Genomic DNA, 14020 nt, shown 5'->3' with positions numbered 1-14020 from the left:
TGCTCGCCCGTTCGCGAGCCGCCCCTTCTGTCCGGAACCGGGTCGGAGGAGCCCCCCGCTGCCTCTTCGCGCGACTCTGTCCCCTCCTGGCCTCCCGTGTGAAGGCAGCGTGCGGGGACGAACCCGGTCGCCGTGAAGTCATTGTTCCCTTCCGCGGTGCCGCTTGCGGTCCCGGCACCTGAGGCTGTCGGCCTCCCCGACTGAAACTTTGTGGGGTAAATTTGAAAATCCCTCCGACTCGGGAGCAGAGATTTGTCACTATCTAGGGTTTGTTTTTTGTTTTTTTCCAGTCGAGTCGCTTGTTTTATCTGCATGACGTTAAGGACGGACGTTGGGATGGCCGTTGGCTGCGGCCCAGGTTTGGGCGTTTCTGTCGGGCTGTCCTGAGCCTTGGTCCGTCCGTTCGTTCTTGAAGGAGAAGTGACGGGCGAGGGTGGGCGTTGATGCACATGATATTTGTCATTTGAACTAGGCGTTTCCTTTTTTTCAACTCCAAAATCTCCACTTCTGCCTGCAGCGTTCGAGCCCCTGGGTGGGGCTGGGGGCCAGTGGAAGGCTGAGGCTCGATCCCTTTCCTCCGAGCTCCTAGCCAGGTGGGACATGTTAGACGACACGAGCAGCGGGCGGGGCGAGGTCCTGAGTGTGAAACCAGTTAGCTTCAGGTTTTCAGATGAGAGCGCGGGCGAATTTAAAATTCTCAGGTGATCATAGTTTTTGGATAACTTCAATAGCTAGTATTTATTGAAGGCTTGCTGTAACCAGTCGTTGTGCTAAGCATTACCTCATGTAACCTTCATTTCCACCCTGTGAAGTAAGAACTGTTATTTAACCGTTTTTTAAAAGAGGAAACCGAAACGGTTAAATAACGTGTTCGAGTCACACAGCTAGATTGACCACAGGTGGAATGTGTCTAGAGCCCATGAGCTAGCTGCATACAGCCTCTGCTGAAAAACTGAAAACCAGAGAAGCAAGATAGAAACGGTAGGAAGAAAGTCAGGATCAGGAGGAACTAGAAAGATGTAAAAGTACAGTAAGTTCTCACTCAACGTCGGTGGGTTCTTGGGACTTTGGCAAAACAACGTCCTGGCAAACCTCATACTGCGGGTTCCTTTCCAGAACTCTGCAGTGAAGCGAGTCGTCATCTTGCTGGTGGAGGGTCGTGCCTTCAATTTGTTAACAACGCAACACCTGTGAAGCGCAGTTGAGCAAAGCACAGTGAAATGAGGTAAACCTGTGTAACGAAACCGGGTTTCCCACAGGCTAATTGATACAAACAGGAGTTCGATTCTAATGGCATCTCGTCAGTCAGCCTTATAGTGACACAACATTGAAAGAGACAAAGTTATTCCAGGACCTGCTGTAATAAAACTCCACTATAAGCCAAAGGCAGTTACAAAAATTCTCCCCTCTAGGCTTACTGCATTTTTAGAGAGTTGGAACTATGTATTATTACCAACTCTCGAGTTATGTTTTTAAGCCTTTATTTTAAGCCGGATTTTTCTCTAAGCCTAATGTCAGTAAGTCATCTTGGAGATATTTCCTTCCCAGGAGATCAGAGAAATCAGAGGCTACTTCTGAGTGGCTGGAAGACGTTTCATCTGTCTTTTCTATTTGCAGTCTGTTATAAAACACCCATCTCTGAATGTTTATTTTTCAACACATCTGTATCAAGCGCTTACCCTGAGCAAGGCTCTGTTGTGAGCTCCGAGGATACAATGAACATGAGAAGCAGAAACTCTCTTCTCATGGATGTTACAGACGAGGAAAGGTGGTCACTGAGTAAATGTGAATGCTCAGTGTTAGGAAAAGGGGAGCATAGGACTCCTAACCTGATTTTGAAGTGGGGCAGGGGAAAAGGTGTGAGCAGTTAAAGATGAGAGCTAAAGAAGGATTAGGAGTTAACTAGCTAAAGGGAAGATGAGGACAAAGTATTTCGGTAAGGAGAGTAGCACGGTTAGACCTTGAGGAGCCGAAAGGATGGCCGAAGGCTGAAGTAGGAGAATAAGCTGAAATCAACCAAGGCTGAAAAGTCAGGCAGGAATCTGCTACTACACAGCAGATTATCACACCGCTTAATGGCTTGAAACAAACGTTTATCTCACGGTTTCTGTTGGTTAGGATTGCAGGTGAGGCTTAGCTGGGTGCCTCTAGCTGAAGGTCTCTCTCGCCGTTAAATCAGGCTCTTTAGCTCCTAAGGTCTAGTCTGAAGGCTCAGCCATGGGGGTAGAGGGAAAGTTTGCTTCCAAGCCCACTCATGTGGTTGTAGAGAGGTCTCTGCTACTTCCCAGGAGGGCTTCCCCACTGGGCTGCCTCAAGGCACAGCAGCTGGCTTCCTCCGCGGCAGGAGAGCAAGTGTTAGAGACGGAAGCCAGTCTCCCTGACCTGACCTTGGAAGTAGCTCCCTTCACTTCTGCGTGCTGTTTCTTCCAAGGTAGTCAGTCCAGACTACATTTAAGGGGACGGGTTTTCACAAGGGAGCAAATATCAGGAGGCGGGGATCACTGCGGATTGCTTTATTTTTAATGGATTAATTTATTTGTGGAATAATGGACATAACGTTACTTTCAGGTGTACAACATGATTCGATACTTGATGTGAAATGATCACTAGTTAACATCCGTCTCCACACACAGTATTTTTCCTGTGATGAGAACTCTTATTTATGATTTACTCTCTTCGCAACTTCCGAATATATAATGTGGTATTGACCATAGTCCCCATGCTGTACATTCACTCCCAGGACTTACTTTATACCTGGGAGTTTGCACCTTTGGCCCCCTCCTCCCATCTCAGCCCCTCTGCCCCCTGCCTCCACCAGTCTATCGTCGGTATCCATGAGTTTGGATTATTTTTTTTAGATTTCACACATAAGTGAAATCATACTGTTTGTCTTTACTTCACTTAGCATAATGCCCTCAAGGTCCATTCATGTCACAAATGGCACAATTTCATTTTTATGGCGGAATCATGTTCCGTTGTATGTATGTATATGTATATATATATGTATGTGTGTATACATATATACACTGCATTTATTTTTTATCCGCAATATGTATATATGTATGTGTGTATACATATATACATTGCATTTATTTTTTATCCGTTCATCTACAGACACGTAGGTTGCTTCCCTGTCTTGGCTATTGTAAATAGTGCTGCAATGAACATGAGGGTGCATATATCTTTCTGAGTTATTGTTTTCATTTCCTTTCGATAGATACCCAGAAGGGGGATTGCCGGATCACATGGTAGTTCTATTTTTAATGTTTTGAGGACCCTTCACACTGTTTTCATCATGGCTGCACCCATCTACATTCCCACCAGCAGTGCACAAGGGTTCCCTTTCACCACATGCTCACCAGCAGTTATTTCTTGTCTTTTTGGTGGTAGCCATCCTGACAGGTGTGAAGTGATGTCTCATTGTGATTTTCCTTTGCATTTCTCTGATGATTAGTGATTTTGAGCACCTTTTCATGTACCTGTTGGCCATCTGTATGCCTTTAGGAAAATGTCACTTTAGATCTGCCCATTTCCTAATAAATTGTTTATTTTTTGGCTATTGTATGAGTTGTTTTTTTTTAATATATTTTATCAGATATATGATTTGCAAATACTTTTCTCTCGTTTGGTAGTTGCTTTTCAGTTCATTGATAGGTTCTCTTGCTATGTGAAAGCTTTTCAGTTTGATGTAGTCCCACTGCTTTATTTTTAGCTTTTTTTGTGTTTGCTTTTGGTGTCAGATCCAAAAAAATCATTGCCAACATCCATGTCAAGGAGCTTACCGCCTGTGTTTCTTCTGGGAGTTTTACGTAGGTTTCAGGTCCTACGTTCAAGTCTTTAATCCACTTTGAGTTAATTTTTGGGCATGGTGTGAGGTGGGTCCAGTTTCATTCCTTTGCGTGTGGCTGTCCAGTTTTCCTAGCACTATTTACTGAAGAGACCATCCTTTCCCTGTTTATTCTTGGCTTCTTTGTCATAAGTTAATCGGCCATATATGTGTGGGTTTATTTCTGCATTCTCCGTTCTGTTTCACTGATATGTGTGTCTGTTTTCATGCCAGTATCAATATTTTGATTACTATAGCTTTATGATATAGTTTGAAATGAGGGAGTGATACCTTCAACTTTGTTCTTTCTCAAAATTACTTTGGCTATTCAACATCGTGTATGGTTCCATACAGACTGTAGGATTACTTGTTCTGTTTCTGCAAAAAACCCCATTGGAATTTTGGTAGGGATTACATTGAATCTGTTCATTTGTGCAGTATGGACATTTTAACAATATTCTTCCAATCCAGAAATATCTTCATTTGTGTCCTCTAATTCTTTCATTAATATCATATAGTTTTCAGTGCACAGGTTTTTCACCTCCTTGGTTAAATTTATTCCTAGGTATTTTATTCTTGTTGATGCGATTGTAAAAGATTGTTTTCTTAATTTCTCTTTCTGATAGTTTGGTATTCATACATGGAAACAACAGATTTTTGTATACTGATTTTGTTATTTTGCAACTTTACTGAATATGTTTATTCTAACAGTTTTTGGATGGAGTTTTATGTATATAATCTCATGTCATCTGCAAAAAAAATGACAGTTTTACTTTGTGATTTAGATGCCTTTTCTCTTTCTCATGTAATTGCTCTGGCTAGAACTTCCAGCACTACGCTGGATGAAAGTGGCAGCAGTTGGCATCCATGTCTTGTCCTTGATCTTAAAGAGAAAGCTTTCAGCTTTGCACTGTTGAGTGACGTAAACTGTGAGCTTATCACATATGGTCTTTATTATGTTGAAATGTGTTCCCTGTATACCCACCTTGTTGAGAATTTTATCACAAATAGAGGTCGAATTTTGTCAAATGTTTTCTGTATCTTTTGAGACGGTTATATGAATTTTGGCCTTCATTTTGTTAGTGTGGTGTATCACGTCGAACCAGCGTTGCATCCCTGGAATCCTTGATCATGGTGCGTGATTCTTTAAATGTGGTGTTGACTCTCTCCTTGTCTTTATCTTTTGACACATTAATTAATGATGTATCTTGTGAGTCTTTAGATTTATTGTATTTCGAATTCCCTAGGTTTCCTGGATGTAGGTGTCTGTTTTCATCTCCACAAAGGGAAGTTTTCAGCCATTTCTTCATATAAACTTTCTGCCCCTTACTCTCTTCTCCTTCTGGAATTCCATAATACAAATATTGGTGGGCTTGATGTCACTTTTTTCTTTTGCTGCTGTGATTGGATGCATTGCCCCGTCTTCAAGTTCACTGGTCTTTTTCTCCACTTTATTTAATCTGCCGTTGAACCTTTCTGTTGTATTTTTCAGTTAGGTAATTGTTCAGCTGCGTGACTTTTGTTTGGTACTTTCTAATATTTTCTCTGTGTTAAAATTCTCACTTCGTTCACCCATTCTTCTCCCGAGCTCAGTGACCATCTTTATGGCCATTATTTTAAACTCTTTATCAGGTAAATCACTTTTCTCTATTCCATTAAGGTCATTTTCCTAGGTTTTATCTTGTTCTTTCTTTTGGAGCATTATTCTCTGTCTTTATTTGGGGAGGGGAGCTTTTTGCGTTGGTTTCTCTGCACTAGATAAAATAGGCACCTCTCACAGTCTTGAAGGAGCGGTTTGGTATAGGAGGTGAGACTTAACTGGTCAGCCCTTTCCTGGCTCTTGGTTGTCGTCAAGCCTTTGTGGTAGTTCAGGCAGTCTACTTTATTCCTAGTGGCTCCCAGCAGTGCCAAGGTTTGTCACTGTCCCAAAGCGGGGCATTTTAGTCATCACCTGGATTCAGGCTGATTTGAAGCCAGACCCTCAAGCAGCAGCTTTTAAACACGAAAATAAGCCTCTTTCAGGGGAAGCTAGAGAGGGTGTTTCTGTCTGCACCCTCTGCACTGAGCTCTGGGGTGATATCCAGTTACGACCAGTTTCTTTGTTTGCTACTGTTTCTCTGAACCATGAACACAGCCTTGCTGGCCCCCAGAGCCAGGCCGTCAGGGGATGCGTCCTCGGAGTGGCAGCCACCAAAGTGGGGAGCCAGACGTTTACACAGACTCCTTTCTCAGACACAGCTTGGGGCGCGGCAGGGGTAGAGCCTGAACCTAGCACCTGCCGGCCCTCCCGGACTGTGGGAGAGACTGTGGTTGACCACTAGCTGTGTTTATTAGACTCCTGCCCCTCGGGCGTAGCTGTGAGGGTGAGCTAATCGGCCTGTCTGGCAGCAAGGCCGGAGGTGTGTGGCGGTCTGCTGTCCCTCTGCTGTCCCTCTGTGGTGCTGGTGGGTGGATGAGTCTGCAGTGTCTTTTTAGAACTGCTCTGTGTGCTGTCACCCATGGGTCTTGTGGATGCAGACCTCGTTGGCTTTCTAAGCAGGTTGTTTGCGGGGCTCGTCTCAGGTGCAAGCCTTAAAATTTGGGGTGCCTTGTGTGGGGTTCAAACCCATCGCTCCTCAGGGAGAAAATTGGGGTTGTGAGTTCTCTCCTGATTGGGGGTTGCTGTGGAGTCTGTAGAGAGTGTGTCTCAGGCCCTCCTACCCGTTTCTCTTGGATTTTTTCCTCATTTACTTGGTGTATAGGAGTCACTCAGCTATTTGGGGGTTTCTTTCAGAGGGCATTGTTCTGTTTATAGCTGTAGATTTGATGTGTCCTTTGGGAGGAGGCGTTTTAGGGACACCCTGCCCCCCATGGCCATCATGAATGGGAACCTGTTGGGGGCCGTTTTTGAGGTTCCTGCCACAACCAGATTCAGAAAACTTTGTAAATTATGTGTATTTCTGAGATTCTAAAGTTATAGGAAACCATGAAACAGTTTAAACAGGGATGTTTATTTGATTGGTTTGCATTAACAAATAATTTTGTGCGGTGTCAAGAATGGGTAGGCTAGAGTGGGTGCTGGAGACCAGATCAGAGGTCATTGCTGCAAGCCAGGTGAGAACTGGTGGTGTGGACTTCACTGATGAAGTAGCCTTGGGGACAGTGGCTGCCTTCACAGCTTCCAGGTGGACTGAGCAGACTTGACAGCTGAGCTTTGGGAGTTCATGGAAGGAGCCGAGGAGGAGGCTCAGGGTTCTGGCCAGAGCAGCATGTGGGTGGCCACGCTGTTTCCTGGGGTAGGCCTCTAGACAGCGATGTGGGGGTTCGAGGAGGAGATGAATCACGTTTTAAGCTAATTAAGGGGACTGACGAGATGTGCAAGTTGACGCAGAATAGACAGTTTGCTAGGTCCGGGCTGGAGGTGAAGATTTGGGAGCCGTTAGCGTGGCCGTAAGTAGTGTGGGGGTGAGGGGGTCGACAGTGTTCGTAGTAAGACCGGAGGAGGCCTCATACCCACCATGGAGGGAACCCCGCATTTAAGAAGAGGAGGAGCCGACAGGAAGTTAGGGAAACCGAGAGGTGGTGGTGACACCTTCCTTTTTATCTAGTGACGAGTTTGTATTTTTGAATTCTTTATAGCTTGAAGTTAGTATAATTAATGTTGAATAAAAGATCTAAGAGATCGCTTGCTTTTGTTGTGCAGCAAACATTTTTTGAGAATTCATCACATGAAAGGCGTTGTGAAGGGCATGGGAGGCACGAGGTGAGATGGCAGATCCTGGTTGTCTCAGACAGTCTCGCACGTTGTCAGTATTTTCGAGGCGTCACTGAGTCCTGATTCTTTTCATTGATTTTATTTTTTTAATTCCAGAAACATGATTTTTATCTCCTTTCCCAGAGATGAACAGAGAGACCCTTCACATTAACCAAACTGATGTGAGTCCAACTGGTAAACCGTTCTTTATCAGTTTACAGTAAGAATTATAAATGTCAGGTGCCCACTGCATTTTCTCCCCTCTAAGAAGGCCAGTGTTTGTTGAGCATGAGGTCAGCGGAGGGAGGTTGAATGCTCAAGCTGTAATTAATCGTGTGTACAACTTTCCTGCTGTGTGGTTGGTGTACCTGCCAGAGGAGCGAGGAGACTTACTGATAAAACTTAGTCTCTTCCGTTTTTTCTGGGTGCCAACAGCAATACACACCCCTCCGCACACACCCATATCCTCTGCCCCTACCCCACCTTGCTTCTCTTTGGTAAATACAAGTAAACTCAGGAAATTAAGTGTTACAAATGAGATTACGTCAAATTTAGTTTTACTGCTTTGCTGTTGATTTATTTTGAATCCACTTGGGTTCAATATGCTCATGCTCAAGGAGGTAAATAAAGCACTTAGCAAGCTGGAATATGTCGGATTCCTCCTTCCCACTCTAGACACTTACTAGAAGTTGAAATGTGGATTGGGTGTGGGTGGGAAGAGAAAAAGTCAAGAGTGACCCCAAGGGAGTGGGGGGGGGTGTGTCTGTGTGTCTGTGTCTGGGTGTTTAACCTGCACAACCAGAAGCAGCGAGTCACCGTTTACCAAGGGAAAACGGGATTCGAGGGAGGCAGTAGCTGTTCTGGCCGATGCCCCCGTGCTACCTGGTGTACTTCCTGTGGAGACATGTCGATTAGGCAGCTGGATTTGGGATTCTGAAATGCAGAGGTGATGTGGGCCTTAGATTACATGTGCTTGTTTTTGGCATGCCGGTGGTATTGAAAGTCATGAAATGAAATGAGATCACTAAATTGATACAGATAAAGAAAAGGTCTGGGACTGAGCCCAGGACACACTGGGACAGTGAGAGGTTGGAGATGAGGAACCAACAAAACAAAAGGAACAGTGGTTGAAACAGGAAATTCAAGAGAGAAGTATTTCAAAAGCCGGGGGAAATGTTTCAAGAAAGAGAGAACAGAGCAGCTGCTGAAGGAAAAGGCTGAGTGGCTTACAAAGAGGCACGAGGAGATCGAGGGGCGACGGATGTCTGTCATCTTCAGTGTGCTCATGGTGACGGTTTTATGGGCTTACGCGCATATCTCATTGTACAAATGTATGTGCGGTTTATTGTGTGTCACATAGCTCAGTAAAGCTGTTTGTAAACAATTAAATCTCCATTCGTGATTTTTTAAAAAAAAGGAGTGATCAGCTGTAAAATGCTGTTGATAGGTCAAGTAAGATGAGAATTCAGAATGACCGTAAGAAATAGCAGCCTCCTTTGTGACCTGAACTAGAACATTCTCAGTGGAGTCGTGGGAATAAAAGTGTGATTTGTGTCGAGTGAAGGGAGAATGGGAAGAGGAAGTGGAAATAGAGTACAGACAAGTTTGGAAGAGTTTTGCTGAAAAGAGAAGTTGGAAAATGAGACTGAAGGGAGAGGTGGAGTCACGAGGGCTTTTGTTTTTTGCTTTTAAGAAAGTAAAGGTCACAGCTGATAAAGATAATTGTATAGCTCGTTTTCAGACTGATGGGGATGAGTCAGCAGAAAGAGAAAACGTGCTCCGTGAAAGAAAAATTGTCATGGGTAAAGGGAGGTGAGACCCATGCACTCCTCTGCCATTGGCCTTGAGAATTCTGGCCATAATTATGACAGTTTCTAAACCTGATTGTTTTATTGAGAACTTATGGGTTTTCTGAATCTCTTGAAGATATCTTCACTTAAAGCCATGTACATTTTTTATGTGTTATTACCACATTTGATATTTTTCAATTTGTCTTTTTTTTTTCCTTTTTCATTTTGTCTTTTCTTAAAATCGATTTTTATATGTTGGTGTCTCAGTGTTTATACAATTATAATACCTGTGCCTTCTCAAATACAATATAGATCCAGCACTTATCAGCACGACTGTGATTTTTAGATAAGCTACCACCCTTAACCATTACTATGAATATTTTCTTAAGAGAATATGCAATCTCTTTAAAGTAATAATGAGAAATAATTTTACTAAATTTGATGAAGTAAATTCTGAGATTCCAGTATTCTTGGAATCGATCGCTGTGAGGGTGGGAGAAACGTGACATAATTTTGTTTGATTTAGCAGTCACTTCAGATTTTCTGTTTAACTCTGCCCGTAATTGTTTCCACAGGTGATGGGAAACCCAGGAGCCTTTAAAAGAAGCCTCATATTCTCAGCCTTGTCTTATTTGGGTTTTGAGACTTATCAAGTCATCTCTCGGACTGCTGTGGTTCATGCCACAGCCAAAGGTGAGTCTGAGCTAAACATCAGGAACACTTAGCGATTTGTGTGTGTTATGTTTTTGTTAATAACGTACAGTTATTTTGGATAAGTATTGAAACTGACATTGGCGTAGGCTAGATTATTTTCTGCTTTTCTTTACTCGTCATTCTGATATATATTCTAACACCTAGAGCTCCTTCAATGAGAAGTGCTCTTGATACTTTATAGTTTTATAGGGCCCTTAGGCTAAGAACATTTGTTTCATTTTTAAAGGGATTTGGGGTGGGAGGCGGGAAGAATGTACCACAGAGACCAGATCTGGCCCAGAAAGTCCAAATATTTACTCTCCGGATCTTTACAGAAAAAGTTTGCTAATCCCAGCTTGACAAAGATACAGTGATTCTTTTGTTTCCTTGTTACACTCCTCTCGATGTAGTTCAGACAGGCTCAGTTACTTTACAAACAATGCAGTTTGGTACTAAGTATCAAATAACTGGTTGACAAGTAGAATATTACATAAATTTCTTATCTGGTATACTATAGTTAAATAAACATCAATACTTGCCATATTTTAAAAGTTAAATTTAATCAAACCAGTTGTATATGTAGACTAGCCAAAATTTCAGTATATTAGAGAAAAAGTTTTATGAGTTAAGCCTTTTTGTTTTTCACAATCCTCGCTTTCTAATCATCAAGAAGGTGGTTGAGGAGAGAAGCAAAGATTTGATTTTGAATAGATGTTCTTATTACAAATCTGATAGTTGAGGAATTTGAGAATATTATCTAAAAATTACTAGTTATTTCCTGATTTTATTTATCTTTGACTATTCTTTTAAAAAGTAGATAATTGAGAATGTGTTCTTTTTTGTAACGTATCATTTTCATGGACGAAATACGAACTTGGTTTTGTCACTGGGTCAGTGTTTTGGCAAATACAAGAACTCAGCTTTTTAAAACTTCCTAGACTTTTCACCATAACTTCACTATTCACAGCAAGTTTGTAAAGTAGTTAGGACAGGCTGTATTATCACATTATAATATTAATTTTTTAAAAACATCTTTGAGATGTGCCTAGTGGTTGCACATTTAAGATTTTTCTGTGTGTGTATGCTTCACTATAATACTAATTTTTGAAAAGACGCTCACCAGCTTAAATTTCCTCCAAGCGGAGCTGTCAGAGCAGAGGTTAGAATGCTTACCCCGCTCTTTTTGCGTCTGTCACGCTTAGTTTGTGCACTTTAGCACCATTTCGTTGCGAAAAGGAGTGCAGAGCGCCATCGCCTCCCTGAGCGACGCAGTGCAGCGCTTCGAAGGGGAAACCGAAGTTACTTTTACCCTTCGTGATCATGGCGCATTTTCTCAGAAGCGTCTTTGATGACATAAATGACTGCGTATCCAATAACCTGAAAATAACACTGTAAGGTGCTAGCACCTTGTGGCCTCCTGAGCTGGGCATGGCCTTGCACAGCCCTCCAATTTTTTCTTTTTTAATTTGGCACACAGGTGCTGGGTGTTATTTTCTACAGTTCCTAAGTGATTGCATCAAAGATGTGTTCGGGACCTCTGATGTACCAGTACTTGCCTTATGTACATATGTAGTTGTCACTTGGCCCAAAAGTGTGTATGGTATGTGCGTTTGTGTTATAGAAATTCAGATTCTTTTTATCCAGTACATGCTAATTCTTTCATTTTGCTGGCTTGTATCTCTGTTCGTGTATGTGCTATTCAAAAGAAGTCATAACTTTTTCTACAATGTGAAAAAAATATGTACATGCAGAATTAATTCTAAATGTTAATTCCAATCCTAACACCTTGAAATAAAACCTTGAAAAAAAATAACATTTTAATATTTCAAAATGTAACTTATTCCGAAAACTAAATTTACTGTTTTTATTCTAGATTTTAATGAAAATTGCCTTATAGTTTTGAATCCTTTATTTTCAAGTGCATTTTGAGTACTTAAGACGTTAATGGAAAGAACAGAGCATGGATGGTTGTTTACCTTTTCTTGATTTCTTTCCCTTTGTTTTCTTAAACAAAACCTCACGTTATAATTACTTGATTGGCATGTTTACATAATTTATTTGTGAGACTAGGCCATAGCCCTTGGAAAAACATCAACTATTGATAAAATATAGAAACCATTTTTTATAACTTAGAAAATAGTCCATGTTCTTGTGGAAACAGAACTCCATTGGCCCTCGCTAGTGTCACTTTGTCATACATCTCCCTTTGCCGTGATCCTTATTTTCCGTATTTTTAGGAATTGGTCTTCAAATAATTCCACTCATCAAAACTGCTTAATTCTTTTTGGATCTGCTTCATGCTCACTGAAGCCGATTAAAAATATTTTTTCTTCTCCATTTACAGAGATCAAATCATATTCTGAAGTGAGACTTTTTTAGAAATGAATCCAAGGGCGTACATATTTTTCACATCCCAGTTGGGTGGGATCATGGGACTCATTTTTTAAATGATAATGTCTGTATTCACAGGATCGTGCTAGATACCTACTTGTCAGCAGTGATTTAAGCACTCCAGTAGAAAGTTTTTCATTATTTCCTTAAAATAAGCAAAATTTAAAGTCCTTCAAGGTACATTCACAGTGCTCTCACGTGTGTGTGTGTGTGTGTGAGTGAGAGAGAGAGAGGGGTGACTTGTCAGATGCTTAAAAGGCAGTGATGACACACAGCTCGGTGCACATGGCCTTCATGTCATCCCTTCCGTTGTCTTTTTTCCTGTCCTGGTACTGACGTCTCTTTCCCGATGAACCTGTAGACTGAGGTCCCTCCTCCTGCACACAGGCTTTGTTGGGCCACTTGCAGGCACGTGTGGAGACACCACTTCCAGGACTGGGTCTTGTTGGCGTGAACGTTTGCCTTAAATTTTATGATGTTGCTCTGCTTAGAGCCTTCTCATGTCTAGAAAAATCTCGGAGTGTCTAGAAAATCTAGATATTCATGTTTTGCTTTGTAAATCTTCTGTGGAGAGACGTCAGAAATAGAGTTGTTGTACTGGCTTAGAGGAGAGTATTTTGTTCCCGTCCAGAAGCCTCACACGGCTAAGCACACTCGGCAAAGAAACTAGAAAATCAGAGTTCACGTATACACACAGCACGTCACATCATTCACTTTGTTTTTCCACTTTTTTTTTTTTTTTTGATTCTAATAATTATGCTCTTGTGCATATTCATTTTAGGCCGAATTTAAAAATTCACTCTACAGTTGTAGGTGAATTAGTTTCTCAGTTCATCCATTACTTAAGTTGAAAAGTAATGTACTTTAAAAGTTTAGTCCATTTTATAGACTATATTCTTTATGTCAGTAACAGCTTATTTTTAAATATTTTCAGGAAAAATGCAGAGTATTAAACAAGTAAAACACAGCTGATTGGGTCTCCATGCTCCCACCCTAGTGCCTGTGTGAGTCTGTAGTATCAGAGTAAGTGTGTTTTTTCTTTTAAGTTGCACACTAGATGGTTTTAGAAATTTCTTTTTAGAATCAGGAAAATATGTAAATATGTATATATTTAAAGCCTGTATACTATGGCTTATGGTACTGTACTGTATAATAAAGAAATGGGAGATAAGTGATTTAAGAGGTTAAAAAAGAATAATACACGAAAAAGATTTACGTGATTTTAAATTACTCACTAGATTTCTCCATTTTCTTTAGTGACACGGGCGATGAGATGTAGAGTCTCAGGTGGTGTAAGGACAGTAATCTCTGTCACTGTCCTCAGGGAGTTGGAGGGAGGATGTGAATAGAATTAAATGTAACTTTGCTGCCTACGCAGACACACATTTAGACACGCCACATCGATACATCTAGTCTAATGTTCTGTGAGCTTTCCGCCACCCCTGTAACACATTACCGCAAATTGAGTGACTTAAAACAACACATTTCTTACCTCCCAGGTCGTGGTTCAGAAGTCCAGGCCCGCTCTCACCAGCTTGAATCCAGGAGGGGCGGGGCTGAGCTCCTTTCTGGGGGGGCGGGGGTGGG

General features: G+C 41.8%; 1 protein-coding gene across 5 annotated transcripts in view; it reads left to right on the top strand.

Annotated features, from left to right (window-relative positions):
• The window catches only part of RMDN1 (regulator of microtubule dynamics 1), a 29977-nt gene that overhangs the window by 279 nt on the left and 15678 nt on the right, over nt 1-14020 (top strand). For 3 of the 5 annotated variants that reach the window (XR_003043669.1, XM_006924059.3, XM_025041137.1), the window contains exon 2: nt 9925-10042. Coding sequence is in view for 4 of the 5 variants with exons in the window: in XM_006924059.3 (XP_006924121.1) it covers nt 9925-10042 (118 nt within the window). In the remaining variant the exon portion in view is untranslated. Of the gene's footprint in view, nt 1-12; nt 216-1116; nt 1226-9924; nt 10043-14020 lie in introns of those variants that run through there. The other 2 variants (XM_025041138.1, XM_025041139.1) reach the window with 2 other exon arrangements.

Source organism: Pteropus alecto, unplaced genomic scaffold, assembly GCF_000325575.1.
Source record: "Pteropus alecto unplaced genomic scaffold, ASM32557v1 scaffold87, whole genome shotgun sequence".
Classification (NCBI taxonomy): domain Eukaryota; kingdom Metazoa; phylum Chordata; class Mammalia; order Chiroptera; family Pteropodidae; genus Pteropus; species Pteropus alecto.
Note: the sequence above shows the minus strand (reverse complement) of the source record. Positions and strands in the feature narration are given on the sequence as shown.